At 61.0% G+C, this 20,320-nt stretch overlaps 1 protein-coding gene across 3 annotated transcripts in view; it reads left to right on the plus strand.

Annotated features, from left to right (window-relative positions):
- The window catches only part of TMCC2 (transmembrane and coiled-coil domain family 2), a 33,604-nt gene extending 22,025 nt beyond the window's left edge, over nucleotides 1-11,579 (plus strand). For 2 of the 3 annotated variants that reach the window (XM_041422612.1, XM_041422613.1), the window contains 3 exons: nucleotides 8,470-9,404; nucleotides 9,635-9,770; nucleotides 10,393-11,579. In XM_041422612.1, the coding sequence (XP_041278546.1) occupies nucleotides 8,470-9,404; nucleotides 9,635-9,770; nucleotides 10,393-10,704 (1,383 nt within the window). In that variant the 3' untranslated portion in view covers nucleotides 10,705-11,579. Of the gene's footprint in view, nucleotides 1-3,176; nucleotides 3,574-8,469; nucleotides 9,405-9,634; nucleotides 9,771-10,392 lie in introns of those variants that run through there. The other variant, XM_041422614.1, reaches the window with a different exon arrangement.
- Nucleotides 11,580-20,320: the final 8,741 nt, after the last annotated feature.

Below are 20,320 nucleotides of genomic sequence, written 5' to 3' on the forward strand. Positions count from 1 at the left end.
AGAGTCCAGGTGAGCTCCCACTCCCCACGTGTGGCAGGGGATGAGTCTGCGAGGCAAGGCTGGTGCTGGGAGCTCCTTCCCTCACTCCCCTCGGGATGAGCGCTCTGGAATGAGCAGATAATAGCTGGAAAGACAAAGACACCCGAGATTGCTGCTTAATTAATTCAGGAGGAGAAGAATATCAGACTCTGCTACTGATTCACCCCTCATGAAGACATGGTGTTCTCAGCCTCGGTGACATATGGCTGTTGATTGCAGCCCACCAGCAGCTCCCGGCAGGCAGCGCCGCGATCCCGGGGGATTTGGGGGTGGATGCCCAGGGTGCAGGGCAGGATTTGGGGTGCAGGGTTTGTGTCCATGCCGTGATCTCTCCGGGTCACCCCTGCTGCTCTGGGCTGGGAGCAGGGTTTGGTTCCAGAGTCTGGATGAGGGTCTGTTTGTGGCTCCTCACCTGGCTGGGGTTGTGGCTCGGCCTCTCCCTGCTTCCCCCTCAAATCCTCCGTGCAGAAGCTCCCAAAAATCCCCCCTGGCTGCACAAGCCCTGCTGGAGGTGCTGAGCTGCTGGGTGGGTTAATGCTGTGTCAGGATCACTCCCTTTGGCCTAAACAACAGTGGGAATTTTTCCAAATACTCTCCAAGCGTAGGCAGGGCCCTGAATGGCTTCACCCATGAGGGCTGCTCGCTGAATTGTCCCTTCAGAGCTGTCCCTACAAGCCCAGGGCACGAGGGACGGGCCCAGCTTGGGGGATGTGGTGTGCAATTAGGAAATTCCAGGTTCCACGTGGGCATGGAGACCCCGGAGCTTCCCAAGGGATAATCCTGGGATCTTTCCATCTGTACCACTGCCTTCTCGAGTGCCCTGAGCCCCGTGGGGTGGTGGCAGTGTCCCAGCCATGCTGGGGACCAGGAGCAGTGGTGGCTGCTTGGTTGTTTGTTTGTTTGTTCCCTTTGGGAAGCGCCTGGCAGCGCTTGGCGGTGCCATTTGTTCTCCTGGCACAGTTTGGGATCGGTCCCATGGCATTCCAGCCTGTCCCTGCTCCCCCCCAGCCTGTGCTGCTCCTTCTTGGAGCCTCTCTGCCCACCCTGTGCCCCTGGGGCTCCTCGGCCGTGGGGGAGGGAGAGGATCCACAGCTCTGCAGGAGCCACCCTCCCAAACCCTGCCCTGGCAAGAGGACACTGCTCCTAAATCCTCTGCTGGGAGGCTTTGTGAGTATTCCCCCTTCCCTGCTCTCCTTTCCAGGCAGGGATTTGGGATGTGCAGGGTGAGCAGCAGGGTGGGACCTGCAGGAGGAGGCCCAGAGGCCGCTTGCTGCAGACGCCAAATCCACTCGGGAGTGGGATGCTGAGGAGCAGTGGGTTTGGCAGATCTCCACCTGCAGCAGCATCCCAGTAACCCATCTGCAGTTTTCCCAGCCCAGTCAAGGAGGGTTTTCCTGCTGGTTTTAATTCCTGCTTCTCTGCCCAGCCCCAGGCAAAGCCAAGCCCAAGCCCCAAACCTGCCTTGTATTCGTGTGGCAGCACAAGAGGACCCTCCTGGTGCCCAGACCAAGGCTTTGCAGCTGGACCCTGCCCTGCCCAGCACAGAACACACCAAATCTGCCATGATTTTGTGGGAAATCCAGGGGTTTTCTTTGCCTGGGAGCTGGTATTTATTTCTAAATTTGCCTCGTACAGTCAGGCCTGAAAAACAGCAGCTGGGGGGAAGGGTGATGGGGAGTGTGACACCAACCTCTTGGGTAATTCCCTTGCAGAATTCCCTTTTTTCCCATGCCAGGAGGGGTTTTGCATGCTGTAGAAGGGAGTTTGTGCCCTTGGGAGGGGAGATGCTGCCCCACTGCTCTGCCTGGCTCGGCTGGGCCGTTCAGCAGCTACGATTTTGTTGTTTGCAGTGATTTGTTAACCCTGGGCCATTCAGCAGCGAGGCTCTTGGTTGTTTGCAGTGATTTGTTACCCTTTCCCTCGTGCTGGGGAGCTGGGAGCAGGTGTTCTCCTGGGAATCCAGCAGCTGAGCACCTCAGTAAGTCCCAGAAATGCTCTCCAGGGCTCCTTGCAGCAGCCTGCCTGCGCTGGCCTTCCTGAACATCCCAGCCTTTATCAGTCCTCACTCCACCAGCCTCCTCTGGGAAATTCCTGCTCCTCCATCTTTCCCCAAGGCCAGGAACAGGGTTTGTGAGCTGGCAGGGGCTGTGGGGGACATCGTGGTTCCCCCTGGGATGGGTGAGCCACTCACTTCCCAGCCCCAAAAACCACGGGGGGAAGCAGCAGGGCTCTAGGGCCAGCCCCGGCCCCTTCAAGAGGGAACTGGCAAGCAGGGAGGGTGCTTTCCACCGGGTCCTGTGCAGCTGGCTGATTCTCCTGCCCTGCTGAGGCAGCACAAGAGCCATGGGAAGTGACCTCTGCCTGCTGTGCTAAAAGCAGAAGTGATGCTATGGCAGAGGCCAGAGCCAAGCTGACCTGCCCTGGTCGCACCAGAGGCACCCACGGGGCTGGACCGGCTGTCCCGTGTCCCCCTGCCACCCAGGGATGGGCCAGGAGCAGCCCCTGCCCACCCGGGAGGAGAGGAGCCCCTGCTGGTTCCACCCCCGGGGGCAGCTCGGTGTCACCTCCCGGCCCCGGGGGCAGCTCGGTGTCACCTCCCAGCCCCGGGGGCAGCTCTGTGGTGTCACCACCCGGTCCCCGCGGCTCCGTGTGGCACCCCCAGGAAGCTGTGCCCTGTTCTCACCCTGTCCTGGCACGGCTGAGCGCAGCACGGTAGGCACGGCGGGGTTTGGGGTGGAATTTCCGGGGAATCTGGAATTTCCAGGTTTCCCTGTGCCGGTGGGGATGGATGGGAGCTGGGCTGGAAGGGGACGATGGTTTTGGTGGCGGGTGTGTTCTCCCGTGGCAGAATGGGGTCGGTGCCACCCCCGCTCTCATGGGGTGACAGGGACAGATCCAGGTCCTGGTCCAAGGCACCTCCCGGTGCTGGCACGGGTGGCTCATTCCCGGTTTTTAACTCCCTTTTTTTTTTTCCCCCGACTGTTTCCACTCGCGTTTTTCCTTTCTGGATGCCTCCCCCTGCCTTTCCCAGCCTTTCCTGTCCCTCTGTGTGACACAGCAGATGACAAGAGCCCGTCCCGACCTCCTGCGTCAGGGCACAGGCAGCGTATGGGGCTGGAGGCGTGTGAATATCCCGGCACGGGGACGAGGGGGGGTTTTGCATTACAGCCCTGAAAGCTCGGCTCGCTGGGAGCTGTAAACAGCTCGGGCAGATATCCTGAGTCGGCAATCCCGCCGGAGCGAGCGCCTCCGTCCCTGCGCGCCGGGGAGCGCGGGGAGCGCTCCGGGAACGCTCCGGGAACGCTCCGGGAACGCTCCGGGAACGCGGGGCCAGCCCTGACAGGGTCTTCCAGAGGCTTCTCCTGCTCCTCTCTCCCTGCTGCTCCCCCAAAACCTCGCTGCCATCCGCCGCTGCCTTCCCTAGCCGGGAATCCTGCCATGGCAGCGCTGCCAGCCTTGGGGACACGGCGGGGACACGGCCGGGCAGCCCACGCCAACTAGCCCTGGGGCACCCCAGCCCTGCCCGCCATGGAGGTAGGTCCTGGCAGCTTTTGGGATTCGGGTGAGGTGATGGTGATGGGCAGAGAGACCCGCGGGGGGTTTCGGTGCCTCCGTTCCTCAGGGAATGAAAGCAGAGAGCGAAACCCCCCCAGCGCCTCCTGGAACTGCTGCAGCTGGAAGGCTGAACGTTAATCCCTGCATTATGTAAGGAAAATTATTGTCAGGCTGGGGAAGGAGTGCAGGGAGCTGCTGCCAGCCCGTTGTGCCCATCCAGGGGTGGCACAGGGGGGCACACGGCGCTGCCGGCCCCGGGCGCTGCCGCGGGCTCGGAGGGAGGGTGGGAATTGTGAGTCAGGGCTCCTGCTGCTATTTTCAACACCTGGGCTGGGTCTGGTGGGAATAACAGCTCAGCTCGGGAAGGCACAGGGCTGGGAGCCCGTGTGGGGACAGGGACAGGACGCTCGTGGTGTCCCCAGTGACACCAGGCAGTGACCGGCGCAGGGGATGCTGTGCTGGAAAAGTGCTCTGAGCAACGGGGGCCACATGAAATAACTGCCCCAAAATCCCCCTCCCCACGTCCAGCCTGCATTCTGTGCTGGCCGTGGCCTCTCCCTGGTGGCATTCCAGGGCCACCAAGTGCCCCAGGCAGGGTGACACTTGTGCAGGGGAGCTGACAGATCAGGGCAGCAGCTCCCTGGATCTGCCCTGGATTTGGCATCAGTGGCACTGGTTCTTGTTTTTTCCCGGCTGGAAGGTGCACATGGTCCTTCCCAGGGCTGTGTTGTCCCCGGGATGGATTCCAGGCAGGAATCACAGTGATAATTTGTAGGGAATGTCCTTGCTCTGGTTGGACACGGCCACGGCTCATCCCCGGCGTGTCCAGGGCACAGAAAACAGAATAATTCAGGGGGTGATGTCAGCGTCCCCAGAGTGCTGCTCTGAACTTTGCAATAATTGTGCAATTCCTTAAGAATGGGGTTAAAGCCAGGCGTGGATGTGCTGGGACAGCCACGGCCCCGAGTTGGGGTCCGGTTTTTAACTCCCTGGACACAGCCCTGAGTGGGGACACAGCCTCGAGTTGGGGGGGACAGCTCCAAGCTGGGGACACAACTCTGGGACACAGCCCTGAGTGGGGGCACAGCTCCAAGGTGGGGACACAGCCACAAGTTGGGGTGACATTCCCGAGCTGGGGGGACAGCCCTGAGCTGAGGGGACATCCCTGACCTAGGGGACACAGCCACAAGTTGGGGTGACATTCCCGAGCTGGGGGGACAGCCCTGAGCTGAGGGGACACAGCCCTGAGCTGGGGGACATTCCCAAGCTGAAGGGACAGCCCTGAGCTGGGGTGACAGCCCTGAGCTGGGGTGACATCCCTGACTGAGGAGACACAGCCCTGAGCTGTGGTGACATCGCAAAACTACAGGGATAGCCCTGACCTAAAGGACACAGCCCTGAACTGGGGTGACATCCTTGAGTTGGGGGACAGCTCTGAGCTGGGGTGACATCCTTGACCGAGGGCACACAGCCCTGAGCTGTGGTGACATCCCTGAGCTGAGGGGACAGCCCCAAGCTGGGGTTACATCCCCAGGCTGAGGGGACAGCCCGAACCTGAGGTGACATCCCCAAGCTGGGGTTACATCCCCAGGCTGAGGGGACAGCCCGAACCTGAGGTGACATCCCCAAGCTGGGGTTACATCCCCAAGCTGAGGGGACAGCCCCAAGCTGGGGTGACATCCCCAGCTGCTCAGCTGCCCCCCGGGCTCAGCTCTCAGCTGCAGCCCCCAGCATCCCAGCAGAGCACAGCTGTGGCCCCGTGCGTGCTCCTCAGCCCCAGCCTTTTGCAGGTCTCAGCTCTGCTGGGCTCAGCTCTGTTGATAAAAATGATTTCCCTCCCCTCGTCCTGCATTCCTCCCGCATCCCACACCGGCTCTGCCCTCCCAGCCCGCCTGGAAAACAAGCTCTGGAAAACAGGGTTTGCATCAGAGTAAATTTCCTTTCATCTGGTGCCTTCCAGCAGGTTTGCTGCATGTAGGGAAAGTGTGGCTTTTCCTAATCCCCCCCTTAAATCCCCTGCACAGTTGCTGGGATTTAGCAGGCAGGGCCTGTTAATGCTCCAGGGATGCACATTGTGTTTTTTGAGGGGGTGTTTTCAAAGCAAGAACCTGATGTGCCTTCCCCAGCATGGCAGGGTTTCAGCCCAGCGCTGTTCCCTGCCCATCCCAGATGGAATCCTGTGGATAAATCAGGGAATTCCAGACTGGTTTGGGTTAGGAAGAACCATAAAACCCATCCAGTGCCACCCCTGCCATGGGCAGGGACACCTTTCAGCATCCCAGGCTGCTCCATCCCAGCCTTGGACACTTTTAGAGATGGGGCAGCCACAGATTCTCTGGGAATTTCATCTCATCCCACTCACAGCCAGGAATTCCTTCCCAAAACCCCATTTAAACCTCTCTTTCCAATCCAAAAGATTGGCTTTGCAGAGGGCAACTCCCTCTTTGGAAACAGAGTTTGAGCAACTTTTCTCCTCCCCTCCCCAGCGGGTGTTTCCCCTTTGGGCCTCTCCAGAGCTGCCTTTTCCTTTGCCACGGTCACTTTTTCCCTTCTCTGTCCAGAGAATTGCACATCTGGGCAAAAAGTCTGTTTCCTGCTGTTTCTAATTTCTGCCTCGTGATAAGAAACCAAAGCAAAACCCTCCGTGGAGGGCCCAGCCTAAAAATAGCCTGGAAGTGGGGTCTGAAAACCACAAGTTTTTTATGACTTCATTTTTATTTTTATTTTTAAGAAAACTGCCGCTCCAGACAGAGTGAATCCAGCTGGGGTTGGCCTTTTGCTCCCACCCTCCAGCCCTTGCTCCATCCCAGCGCCACTGCTGCAGTGAGGAGACAGGAAAAGCTTTGGGGAGTGGCTTGGGGGGAGGCTGAGATGAAATCCCAACAGCCCCAGACTCCCAGCAGGATGCAAAAAAACGGGAAAAAAAGGAGATGGAGGGAAATTACAGGAGGGCTCTGGCTTAAACAGGCGGAAAAAAGGAGATGGAGGGAAATTACAGGAGGGCTCTGGCTTAAACAGGAGGAAAAAAAAGGAGATGGAGGGGAATAACAGGAGGGCTCTGGCTTAAACAGGAGGAAAAAAAAGGAGATGGAGGGGAATAACAGATAGACTCTGGCTTAAACAGGGGGGAAAAAGGAGATGGAGGGGAATAACAGGAGGGCTCTGGCTTAAACAGGGGGAGAAAAGGAGATGGAGGGGAATTACAGGAGGGCTCGGGCTTAAACAGGGGGAGAAAAGGAGATGGAGGGGAATTACAGGAGGGCTCGGGCTTAAACAGGGGGAGAAAAGGAGATGGAGGGAAAGTACAGGAGGGCTCTGGCTTAAACAGGAGGAAAAAACAAGAGAAGGAGGGGAATAACAGGAGGGCTCTGGCTTTTCCAAGCCCCTGCTCCAGATGGGATTGTTCCCAAGCAGCATCTTGGGAGAACATTGCTCCCTCTTCCCCCCTGCGTTTCCTGGTGATAACACACTCCCAAGCAGTGATCCCACAGCTTTATCCCTATTAAAGGGTCACTCGGGGAAAGTGGGATGGAAATGAGAAATTATTCAGGTCTGCCAAGAGTATTTAACTTTCAAGCAGCTCTTAATTAGAAGCCAGGAGCCATTTACACAACCAGGGAGGTTTTGCATAAGAATCTGCATATAAAACCCAGCAACTGGGAAGATTTAGGGATTTTTTAATTTATTGTTTGTTCCCAACTGGCCAAGCAGCACGTCCAGGTTGGAGAGCACGAGGCAGGGCCTGGGTCGCAGTCCAGACTCTGCAAATGTGGCTTCAGGCGAGCGATTTCCTCTCCCAAAGCTCCAGTTTTGCCATCTGTAAAATGGAATTTTGGCATTTGTCCAAATTTCCTGTGGTGGCAGCTGGTGTTTGCAAGAGGAGCTTGGCACTGCCAGGTGAGGGAGCTTGGAAAAGCAGAGGAGTGCCTGCACCTGCAGCTCTGGGAGCAGGAGCTGTCCCCAGCCTCCCAAAAATTGGGATTAGGGCAGTTCCTCTTGGGCTGGACAACTTTGGGATGTGTCCTGACTGAAAGCAGGACTGAAATACCTCCAGGCTGCTCAATCCTTGTGCTCTGGGCTGGTTTGGGGAGAGATTTGGTGACAAATCCTGGGTTTCCTCACTCCTTTTTCCTGCCTGGCTGGAGAAATCCCATCTGTGCACGAGGTGAGGGTGGAAAGGCAGAGTCAGTGGCTGCTCCTTGCTGAATTCCACTGGGAGAATCCAGCCCTGAACCCCAGCTGGAGCTGGGGGTTGAGCAACTGCTGTGCTCTTTTACTGGGGTTTTCCTGGTGTCACCTGGGGTTTTCCTGGGAACTACTGGTGTGTCCCTGGGATCAACTGGGCCATGCCTGGGGTCAACTGATGTGTCCCTGGGATCAACTGGGCCATGCCTGGGGTCAACTGATGTGTCCCTGGGATCAACTGGGCCATGCCTGGGGTCAACTGATGTGTCCCTGGGATCAACTGGGCCATGCCTGGGATCAACTGGTGTGTCCCTGGGATCAACTGGGGCATGCCTGGGATCAACTGGTGTGTCCCTGGGATCAACTGGGGCATGCCTGGGGTCAGCTGGTGTGTTCTGGGGTCACCTGGGGTGTCCCTGGGATCAGCTGATGTGTTATTGGGATCAACTGGTGTGTTCCTGGAATCAGCTGGTGTGTCCCTGGGGGTCACCTGGTGTATTCCTGGGATTCCAGCAGTGCTGGCGTGGCTGGGAAATCTCCAACCAACCGGAAAACTCCCCCAGCCTCTCCAGTTAATTATTCCCCCGCCTCTCCCGTGCATCCCCAGCCCGGGTCCCTCCTGTCCCCTCCCACTCCTGGGGTTTTTCCTCCCTCCCCTGAGCATCCCTCTTCCTTTTTCTTCCCCGCCAGCTGGACAAGGGCGACGTGACCGCCCTGAACCTGCCCGCGGGCGCCGGGCACGGCGACGCCGACGGCCCCGTGTGCCTGGACGTGCCCGATGGCACCCCCGACCCTCAGCGCACCAAAGCCGCCATCGAGCACCTGCACCAGAAGATCCTCAAGATCACGGAGCAGATCAAGATCGAGCAGGAGGCGCGGGATGACAACGTGGCCGAGTACCTGAAGCTGGCCAACAACGCCGACAAGCAGCAGGCGTCGCGCATCAAGCAGGTGTTCGAGAAGAAGAACCAGAAGTCGGCGCAGACCATCGCGCAGCTGCACAAGAAGCTGGAGCACTACCACAAGAAGCTGAAGGAGATCGAGCAGAACGGCCCCACCCGCCAGCCCAAGGATGTTTTCCGGGACATGCACCAAGGGCTGAAGGATGTGGGCGCCAACGTGCGCTCCAGCATCAGCGGCTTCAGCGGGGGCGTGGTGGAAGGGGTCAAGGGGGGGCTCTCGGGGCTCTCCCAGGCCACCCACACGGCCGTGGTGTCCAAGCCGCGGGAGTTCGCCAGCCTGATCCGCAACAAGTTCGGCAGCGCCGACAACATCGCGCACCTGAAGGACACGCTGGACGACGGGCACCCCGAGGAGGCCTCGCGGGCGCTGAGCGGCAGCGCCACGCTGGTGTCCAGCCCCAAGTACGGCAGCGATGACGAGTGCTCCAGCGCCACCTCGGGCTCCGCCGGTGGCAGCAACTCCGGCGCGGGGCCCGGCGGCTTGGGGAGCCCCAAGTCCAACACGCTGGACAGCCACCACAACAGCTTCGACGCCATCCTGGAGGAGCTGCGGGAGATCAAGGACAGCCAGTCGCACCTGGAGGACTCCATGGAGGACCTGAAGGCCCAGCTGCAGCGGGATTACACCTACATGACCCAGTGCCTGCAGGAGGAGCGCTACAGGTAGGGCCAGGGGAGGTGTCACCCAGGGTGGCTCTTCGGGGACCACAAGCCGCCCTCCTGGGATTGTCCAGCCAGGAGACACGGGGAGCCGCAGCCTTCCTCACTGCCAGATCTCCACGGAGGATCTTGAGAGGTTTTCCCGTAACCAGGGGAGGGTGGGAGGGGCTGGGTGGTGTCCCCAGTGCCAGGGGGGCCTTGGGGACCTGTCCCAGCCCAGCTGCCCTGCGCAGGTACGAGCGCCTGGAGGAGCAGCTGAACGACCTGACGGAGCTGCACCAGAACGAGATGACCAACCTGAAGCAGGAGCTGGCCAGCATGGAGGAGAAGGTGGCCTACCAGTCCTACGAGAGGGCACGGGACATCCAGGTAGGGCTGTGGGAGGGCTCAGCGCCCCTCTGCTCCCTCCAGCCAGGGGTGAGGGACAGGCCCAGGGCTGGGAGGGAGGGTGGGGCAGTGGGATCCCTTCTCCCAGCACCCTCCGGGTGAGGTTCTCCCTGTGGTGCTGTCACAGCAAGAGGCAGGTGACTAAACCATGTCCCCAAAAGCAGGGAATCCCAGACTGGTGTGGGTTGGAAGGAACTTTAAAAATGATCCGTGGCAGGGCAGGGACACCTCCCACTATCCCAGGTTGCTCCAGTGAGGGGACAGCCACAGCTTCTCTGGGAATTCCATCCCAGGTCCTCGTCACAGGGAGGAATTCATTCCCTAGATCCTCCTTGTCCCTGCCCTCCATTCCCCCTTGTCCTGTCACTGTCACACCACACCACAGCGAGTCCCCTGCTCTGCTCCAGCTGCGTGCCCACAGCACCGGGCTGTCACAAGCCACGTTTGGGCCAGCACAGTCCCCACATCCCCTTTGAGCCACCCCCCAGCCCCCAGCCAGAACAAAACCCCCCAGCAGCAGCAGCAGCAGCAGCAGCAAAGCGGGGAGGCACCGAATCCCTCGGGGGACAGCCCTGGAGCCGCCACCGGCGCTGTCCCCTGGCAGGAGGCCGTGGAGTCGTGCCTGACGCGGGTGACCAAGCTGGAGCTGCAGCAGCAGCAGCAGCAGGTGGTGCAGCTGGAGGGCGTGGAGAACGCCAACGCCCGGGCGCTGCTGGGCAAGTTCATCAACGTCATCCTGGCCCTCATGGCCGTGCTGCTCGTCTTCGTCTCCACCATCGCCAACTTCATCACGCCGCTCATGAAGACCCGCATGCGCATCCTCAGCACCGCCCTGCTCGTCCTCTTCCTCTTCTTCCTCTGGAAGCACTGGGACTCCATCAGCTACTTCCTGGAGCACGTCCTGCTCCCCAGCTGATCCGCCAGCCCCCGGGGTTTCGTTTCCCGACGAGGAGAGGGACGGGGATGAGGGTCCAAAGCCTTCTCCACGCGCTCGGTTCGGCTGCTTTCCCGGCCCTCCACGGCAGTCTCTTGGATCTGGGATCCCTCTGGGATGTTTGGGAAGGGTGGGATGGGGAGCAAGGAGGAGTTTTGGAAGGCACCGGTGATTTCTGGCTTTTTCTAAGGGGTTTTGGGTGGTTTTTGAAGGTCGTCCTGAAGTCCCCGGGAAGGATGATCTTCTCCAGGGGTCTTCAGTTGGTGGGGAAGGATTGAGCTGGACCAAACCTGGCTCTGGGAGAACTTCCAGCAGGGAGAGGAGAGGGGTTCATTGGGGCAGGATTGTCCCTTTCAGCCTTGACAGCCAAGGTGGGAAACAAGTCCTGGGACTGAGCGAAAGCGAAGCAGGTGGAGATGGAGACAGCAGGGCCACGACAAACACGGCAGGACACGCGTCCCACCAGCCTCTGCCGCAGCCCCGCTGCCCCCCGGGGCTGGGCACACCCAGGGCAGTCAGCACCGGCACAAACCACACCCCCCGCGCTGGTTTCATTCCCTGACTTCCCAACTCTCTGGCTTTAGTTGATCCGATCTCTTCAGGGACACCTGGACTCGTCCAGCCTCTGCCCCGTGTCGTGTGTGTGTGCGTGTGTGCGGTTTTTAATTTAATTCCAGACTCTGTTTCCATTTGTGAATCAAAGCTGGTGGGGCAGGGGCAGGAGGGGCAGCAGCTGCCCTCCAGCCCCGCCCCAGAGCACAGCATGCTGTCTCGGATGGTTCTTAAATTATTTCATACCTATATATTTATGTAATATATCTATACACACACATATATATATAAATATATATATAAAATACCTGCACAGTCAGGGCCTCCTCTGGTGCAAACAGCAGCTGCTCTACTCACTTTGAAACCCTGAACCACTTGGCCTCAGGTGAGAATTTGGCCCTGAACATTTTCAGTGGTGATTCCCAGGACTGGCACAGGACATTTGGGAGGGTTGAGTGTCCTTCTGCCACCTCCTCCGTGCTCCCAGGGCCGAGCCAAGCCCTGCTGCGGCCTCACATCGGGGTCCCTGCATCCCCTCTTGAGCATCACAGCTGGGAGGGGATAAAGGTTTGATAGCAAAGACAAGGTTCAGCCCAAAGATATGGCTCCCAGGGCAGGAGCAGGGCTGTGTCCAGGTGGGATGCACAGGTAAGGACAGGACAGAGCTCTCTGGAGGCTCCAGGGCAGGAGCAGGGCTGTGCCCAGGTGGGATGCACAGGTAAGGACAGGATAGAGCTCTCTGGAGGCTCCAGGGCAGGAGCAGGGCTGTGCCCAGGTGGGATGCACAGGTAGGGATGGGACAGAGCTCTCTGGAGCTCCGTGGTTGCTGCAGGTGACACCCAGGGCACATCCCCACCGGGAACGGTCACTCAGTGGTCACCAGAGCAAGGGGGGCTTGCTCAGAGCTGGGGAATCTGCCCCAGCCTCAGGTCCAGCAGAATTCCCTCCTCTGCCTCTTCCCAGCCGGGTGCATCCCGCACCAGGTCAGCCCTGACCCCACGAAAGGAACAAAACCGTGAGTAATTAAATTCCCAAATTCCCTCCGCTCGGCCCCGTGCCCTGCCCGAGCCCAGCTCGGGAGCCCGGGGCTGCAGCTGTCCCAGCCCTGCGAGCCCCGCGGCCACGGGGGGCAGGAAATGGGGAAAAACCTCCGTGCTGGGCAGGGGCTGCGGGGAGGGACCTCTGCCAGGAGGGGGGATGCGGGAAGGGCGTGGATGCTCCGGGAAGGGGATTCTGTGGAAAGGGGATACCCCGGGAAGGGAATTCTGTGGAAAGGGGATGCCCCGGGAAGGGGATGCTCTAAAAAGGGGATTCTCCGGGAAGGAAATGCTCCGGGAAGGGGTTTCTGTGGGAAGGGGATGCTCTAAGAAGGGGATTCTCTGGGAAAGAGATTCTCCGGGAAGGGGATGCTCTGGGATTCTCCAGGAAGGGAATGCTCCGGGAAGGGGATTCCGCGGAAAGGGAATGTCTCTGGAAAGGGATTCTGCGGGAAGGGGATGCTCCGGGAAGGGAATATGGCACCACGGCCGCAGGGGGGCCCCCGGTCCCCGCCGCGGATCCCGGAGCCGCTCCCGAGCGTCTTCCCGCAAGGCCGGGCAGGGGCAGGGCCCAGGGTGGGGTCACTCACCCCAATTGGCGCATTAACCCTTTCCTGCCCGCAGCGCAGCATCCGCGATCGTGACGTCACAGGATGGTTTGGGGTGGAAGGGACCTTAAAGCCCATCCAGTGCCACCCCTTGCCAGGGCACGGACACCTTCTGCTATCCCAGGCTGCTCCAGGCCCCATAACCTGGCTTTGAGCACTCCCCTGGGAGTGTTCTTCTCTGGGAAATCCATTCCAGGGCTCACCACCCTCCCAATATCCCATCTGAACCCACCCTCTCCAGTCAAAATTATTCGTGCCCCTCGTGCTGCCCCACCCTCGCCGTGGAGCGGAGGAATTTTGGGGCAGGAGCCCCCACGTGTGACACTTGCCACCCCCTCACCGCCTGTGACACTTGGGGACATTCGCTGCCCAGTCCCTGTGACCTCGTTGGCAGCAGCCAGAGGGGCCCCAGTGCTGGGGCAGCCAGAAGAGCTCCTCCAGCCGGGAGGGATCCCATCCCAGGGGGAATTTCGGGATCTCTTGCTCATGGCCCTGCTGTCCCCATGTCCACCCCTCCCCGCTGCCCCTCGAGCCCCCCTCACGGGCGAGCGGCTGGCACAGGGCCCCTGGCACGGTGCCACGGCCAGCCCACCCTGCGCAGGAGCTCTGGTGACACTTCCCACTTTCTGGGGACAATTCCCGCATGGCATGCGCGGCGCGGGGCTCCCTGAGGACTCGCCTTGTCCCGGCGGGGTCAGGGGGGGCTCACAAGGGCCCCCTTTGTGCGGGAGAGGTGAAGCTTTGACGTCAGCCCGGCAGGAATTCCTTAATTCCATTCAGGCCTCCCTGCCCGCCGCTAATTGCGGTTTATGTAAGAGCGGCAGCTGCGCTCCCGGCCGGCAGCGGGGCACAGGGAATGTCCCTGCGGGACACGCCGGGCTCCTGCCACCGGGCACGGGGACCCTCGTGGGTTCAGCCACCCCTTGGTGTGGCACATGCAGGGATTGGGGCACGCGGCGGGGACAGAGCTCGCTGGGGACATCTGGGGACAGCCTGGACGGCGCGGCGGTGGCGCGGCTGGATGTCCCTCTGTCCCTTCTTTGGGGCTGGTTTGCCGCATGCCAGGGGTGGCCCGGGGTGCCCGGGTCGTGCAGGGTGGGGCCAGCGCTGTCCCTGTCCCGTGTCACCGCAGGAAGTGGGAGCTGTAAATTGGGTCGGTGTCTAACGCGGACGAAGCGAGGCGCTGGTTTCTCTCCCGCCGTTGTGCTCCTGCTTTCCAGCTGCACGATAAAATGATGTCCCCGCTGCTGGCAGGACCCCCAAAACGTCCCCGTGCTGTCCCCTCGGGATGTCCCTGCGTGCCCGGGGACCCAGAGGGGCTCACCTGCATCCCCTGAGGGGCACGGAGACCCTCACCCACCCTGGCACAGCGCTGGGCAGTGCTCCCGAGGAGGAGGAGGAGGAGGACGAAGGGATTGGGGAGGGGGAATGTTGGAAACCATCACTGGGGACACGGCGGTCCCCGGCTGTCCCCTCCCCCCGGCGGCGTGGCCGAGCTTAGGCCGTAAGAAGCAGAGCTGGTACCAAGGACAACATACCTCGCATTCCTGCGCTGTCTCCGGGGGAATTTGGGCTGATCCACGTGGAAAATGTTCCCTGCCCTGCGGGTCAGCGGCCGCAGGAGACATTTCCGAGCGGAAAAGCTCCAAGCGGCCAGAGCCGCGGCGCTGTGGCTCACCCGGAGCGGCCAGGGCCACCATGCCACCGTGACCAGTGCCAGGGCCACCACCATTTGTGCCTGTGCCACCACAGTCAGTGCTTGGGCTACAGTGAGCCCTCCCCATGCTGCTGTGACCAGTGACAGGGCCACCACGAGTTGTGCCTGTGCCACTGTGGGCCACCCCCGTGTCACTGTGCCCAGTGCCAGTGCCACCATGGCAGGTGCCAGGGCCACCATGGCAGGTGCCAGGGCCACCGTGACCAGTGCCAGTGCCACCGTATGATCCACGTGGAAAATGTTCCCTGCCCTGCGGGTCAGCGGCCGCAGGAGACATTTCCGAGCGGAAAAGCTCCAAGCGGCCAGAGCCGCGGCGCTGTGGCTCACCCGGAGCGGCCAGGGCCACCATGGCAGGTGCCAGGGCCACCGTGACCAGTGCCAGGGCCACCACCATTTGTGCCTGTGCCACCACAGTCAGTGCTTGGGCTACAGTGAGCCCTCCCCATGCTGCTGTGACCAGTGACAGGGCCACGACGACAGGTGCCAGTGCCACCATGACAGGTGCCAGGGCCACCGTGACCAGTGCCAGGGCCACTGTGACCAGTGCCAGGGCCACCATGACAGGTGCCAGTGCCACCATGACCAGTGCCAGGGCCACCATGACAGGTGCCAGTGCCACCGTGACCAGTGCCAGGGCCACCATGGCAGGTGCCAGGGCCGCTGTGACCAGTGCCAGGGCCACCACGCAGGTGCCAGGGCCACCGACAGGTGCCAGTGCCACCGTGACCAGTGCCAGGGCCACCATGGCAGGTGCCAGGGCCGCTGTGACCAGTGCCAGGGCCACCACGGCAGGTGCCAGGGCCACCGTGACCAGTGCTAGTGCCACCACAGCAGGTGCCAGGGCCACCGTGACCAGTGCCAGGGCCACCATGGCAGGTGCCAGGGCCACCGTGACCAGTGCCACCATGGTAGGTGCCTGTGCCACTGTGGGCCATCCCCATGTCACTGTGACCAGTGCCAGTGCCACCACGAGTTGTGCCTGTGCCACCTTGGCCAGTGCCTGTGCCACTGTGGTCCACCCCCATGTCACTCTGACCAGTGCCAGTGTTACCATGGCCGGTTGCAAATGCCCCTATGGCAATTGCCAATGCCACCATGACCAGTGCTGGTGCCACTGTGGGCCATCCCCGCGTCGCTGTGGCCATCACGACTGGTGCCAATGCTCAGTGCCAGTGCCACCATGCCAGTGCCTGTGCCACTGTGCCACCCCCATTTCGCCATGACCAGTGCCACCACAGTCAGTGCCTGTGCCACTGTGGGCCACCCCCGTGTCACTGTGCCCAGTGCCAGTGCCACCACGGCCACTGTGACCAGTGCCAGCCCCACAAGGTGCCCAGCAGCCCCCTGAGCTCGCGTGGCCCCGGCAGCCCCGAGCTGGCCCCCAGCACGAGTTCCACTCGTGGCCAATCCCACCCTTTAATTACAGGTTTAAAAACAAATCCTCGCCCGGGTTGGTGCGGGGGGAGAGGCTCGTGGAGGAAAATGAAGAGGAATTTAATTAAGGGCAGTGCCGGGAATGTCTGTCCCACAATAAAGATAAGGAGGATCAATTGCTGCTTCCCGGGATCAAAGCCGGGGCTGGAGGGGCTGCAGAGGAGGGGGAGGCAGCGAGGGGAGGGCACACGAGGGAAAGCAGCCGAGAGACGGGAGATCAGAGGAGAGAAATCACTGATCTGATCGCGGGGCTCCCCGAGGGACTCGCGGGGCGACGGAGGATGCCAAAATCCCAGCCTGTGCATCCCTGAGATAAGCTCAAATATCCGAACTTCCCATTTCTCCTCAGGAACACAAATATCAGAGTTAAGGTTCTGGTGATGAAAACACCACGATGAAAAAAGAGAGATGCTGGAATGTCCTGAGCTGGAAGAGCCCACCAGGATCACTGATCCAGCTCCCAGCCCTGCGCAGAACAATCCCCAAAATCCCATCCCTGAGCGTTTTCCAAACATTCCTGGAGCTCTGGAAGCTTTGGAACAGTGACCATTCCCTGGGGAGCTTTTTCAGCGCCACCTATGCGGGAAGAACCTTTCCCTAAAACCCACCCCGGCGCAGCTCCAGCCCTTCCCGGCCTCCTGTCACTGTCGCAGCGAGCAGAGCTCCCATCTGTCCCTCCAAGCCCTCGGTGCCCGCCTCAGCACGGAGCCCTGCGCCTCGCAGGCCGGGTGGGATCGCAGTTCCATGGGAATGACGCCCCGCTGCCTTCCCAAGCCCTTCCCACGCGCGCAGAGCCGGCACGGGCGGCCGCGGGGCTCCGCGGGGAACCGGCCCCGCTGGCCCGGCGAGCGCGGCTGCCACCGGCCCGGCAGGCGGGTGGCACACCCCGAAGCTGTCGCCGTGCCAGGCTGCCAGCCCGCTCCTCCCCGCCGGAGCCGGCTCGACCGCTTCCCCCGGCTGCCGCTTGCAAAAGCGGGCGCGGCGAGAGCCCAGCCCGGTTCTCAGCGCCGCTGCAGGGAATTCCCAGCGGGATCCAAACCCAGCCGGGCTGGGGGAGCGGGGAGAGCAGCCCCGGAGCCCTCGGGGAGCTGGGGGTCGCCGTTTCCCCTTTCCAGCTGCACAAACCGGGGTCCCGCGGGCGCTCGGGTGCCTGGGGATGCCTCACGGTATGGTCAGGACTGCCAGGCGGGCTTGGCTGGGCACCAGCATCCCAAATTCGGGATCCATCAGCCCAGCCCTTTGCAGAAACCCGTCTGGCTGCTGCTCTGCGTTCCCAGGCAGGCAGATCCGCTGGGAAAGTCGCCCTGGCCTGCAGCTGCCGTGGTGCCACGTTCCCTTCCCGTGTGAGACGCGGCACGAGCGCTGCCACGGCCGTGGAGGTGCCCGATGAGGCAGCAGCGGCTCTGGGCAGAAGGTTCTGGAACCTCCTGCCCCCCCGGGCAGGCTGGCAACAGCCCCGTGCCCACCCTGGGCAGCCCCAGCTGGGAGGGCAGCGGTGTTGGGGTCCCCGTGGGTTTCCCTGCACACAGAGCCCAGAGGGTGCCAGCCTGGGCAGCGTGGAGATGCCAGGGAGGTGGTGCCATGGTGGTGGTGCCATGGTGGAGATGCCATCATGGAGATGCCATGGCAGTGATGCCATCATGGAGATGCCGTCATGGAGTTGCCATGGTGAAGATGCCATGGCAGTAATGCCATCACGGAGATGCCATAGTGGAGATGCTATAGTGGAGATGCCATTGTGGTGGTGCCATCACAGTGATGTCATCGTGCAGGTGCCATGGCAGTGATGCCATCACAGTGTTGCCATGGCAGTGATGCCATCATAGTGATGCCATCACAGTGATGTCATTGTGGAGGTGCCATGGCAGTGAAGCCACCACGGTGATGCCATGGCGGTGATGTGGTGGTGACAGGAGGTGTCACAACCCCTGGGGACCCACAGGGCCCCTGAGTCACCGTGCTGTCAGGGCTGCTCCCCAGGGATGAGATGAGAGCCGGTGGCTTTTGCAATCCCGGAGTGTCCCGGGAGCAGCCGAGGGGTCGGGATGAGGGGCTTGGTCAGGAATTAAATCCGTGATCCCTGAGGGTCCCTCCAGGGCTGTGACCAGGAGTCTCCAGGGCTGTGGCCAGGAGTTAAATCCATGATCCCTGAAGGTCCCTCCAGGGCTGTGGCCAGGAGTTAAATCCATGATCCCTGTGGGACCTTCCAGGGCTGTGGCCAGGGTTAACTCCATGATCCCTGTGGATCCTTCCAGCTCAGGATATTCCAGTATTTTATGGTTTGTGGCTCCCACCAGTTCATGGCAGGCACGGTGGGGTGGATCCTGCAAGGGATGGGAAGGACAGGAGATGTGCTGGTGGTCCCACAAACACAGATTTGCTCCAGCAGTGCCGCATCCCCTCTGTGCCATCCCTGCACACCCCGGAGGCTCTGGCACGGCATGGGCAGAGCTGTCCTGATGGGAGAAATCTTCCAGCAGAGACCCAGCACCCCAAAAAGCATCACCACAGCTCCAGGGGGGCACAGGAGTTTCAGAGTGGCCACCAGTGCTCGGCCAGCCAGGTCCCCAGTGGGGTCTGGGGTTGCATTTTTGGCTCAGGCGTGACCCAGCCATTTCTTGTGCTCCAAAAAAAACGGGATCAGAGTTTCTGGGCGCTGCTTTCTCCCCCTTTTTTGGGCTGCTCCAGGCTGCCATTGAATATGGGAAGACTTTCATGTGGGGATTTCTATTCTTTAGATCTTCAAAGAAATCCAGCAATCAAACAGGTGGTTGTGGAGGCACCTTAAAAAAATAACTACAAAAAATCTACAGGAAAAAAAAAAAAAAAAAAAAAAAAAAAAAAAAAAACCCAAAAAACAAAAAACAAAACCACTTTGAAAGAATCAGAGGCAAAGAAACACCTCAGCTTTGTTGTGTTAATTGTTCCGGCGCTCAAAGTTCTGACAAAATGTCTCAGAAATATCCCTGGCTCTGCGCCCACGGTGTGTCAGACACACAAAGAAGGGCTCCGACACAAAACCCGGGGAAGGGAAAACCGAGCCGGGGAGATTCCGACAGGAAGGAACAATCCCAGGCTCTAAAGAAGGAGCTCGGCCGCGGCCAGGGGGGAGGTGACACCCAAATTCCAGAGCTCCGGGGGCATCCCTGAGCTGCTCTGGGCGTCATTAAGAGCCACCGTTTAATGAGCACTGCCTCCATCCCCTTCCCTGCGGTTCTGGGAAGCTCCAGGGGGACCCCACCCCATCCCCACCTGCATTCCCGACACCCGAGGTGGCTTTGGCCGCCGGCTGTCCCTGGGGTCACCCCCGCGTCCCCCCGAGCCCGCTCCTCCCGCCGCGCTCCCGATCCCACAGAAGGGGTCGGCGGATCCGGGATTCCCGGCGCAAGCCCGGGCAGGAGCCGCTGCCGGGGGTGACTCAGGGCCCCCGGGGCCAGGGGAGCGCCCAGAGCTCCGCTCTGCCGGGAAAGGCTCCCGCCGGGAGCGGCTGGGAGTGGAGCTGGAGCTGCTCGCTCTGCTCCCCCAGCCAGCTCACTGCTGCTCCGACCCCAAAATTCCCTTTTTTCCCCTTTCTCAGGGCGCTGCCGCTGCTCGGGGGATGTGGATCCCAAAGCAGCCCCCGGGTGAGGCAAGCCTGGATCCCCGGGGATCCAAGCCTGGGGTGACCCAGAGAGGCTCAGACACATCACCCACCCCAGCATTCCCATGAAAAATCCTCAGGAATGCCCAATTCCCATGGCTGAAAGTCCCTGCACCGTCCTTTGGCATGGCTGCAGCCCCAAACCCCGGGATGCAGCAGTGGGAAGCACCAATTTCCCCCAGGACCAGCAGGAGAAGGATCCAGGATGGGATTATCCCAGAAAAGCCTGGATCAGTGGATATAAACCCACAGGACAACCCCTCCATCCTCCAGGACAATTCATCTCCCGGATTCCAGGGTTCCAGCCCCTCTCCCACACCCTGTAGGGCAGCAAACGCAGCATTTGGGGCTGAAATCACCCCCCAAAAATGACATTTTCTCAGCAAAACGCGGCTGAGGTCATTTCCAGCCGCCCCAAAGCCCCGCGGGGCCGGGCAGGGCGGGGTGGGGGCTGCGGGAATTGCCAAAGCTCGGGATGAAAGGGCTGCACGGATGAAAGAGCCGCCAGTAATGGTGGGGGGCTGCCAGGGGGGCTCGGAGGCAGCGGAACTCAAGGCTGGGATGAAAGGAGCGTTTCCAGGGGCTGGCGGGGGAATTCCGGCAGCGCGGG

The sequence above is a fragment of the Onychostruthus taczanowskii genome, unplaced genomic scaffold, assembly GCF_017590055.1.
Source record: "Onychostruthus taczanowskii isolate IOZ18803 unplaced genomic scaffold, ASM1759005v1 scaffold74, whole genome shotgun sequence".
Taxonomy (NCBI): Eukaryota; Metazoa; Chordata; class Aves; order Passeriformes; family Passeridae; genus Onychostruthus; species Onychostruthus taczanowskii.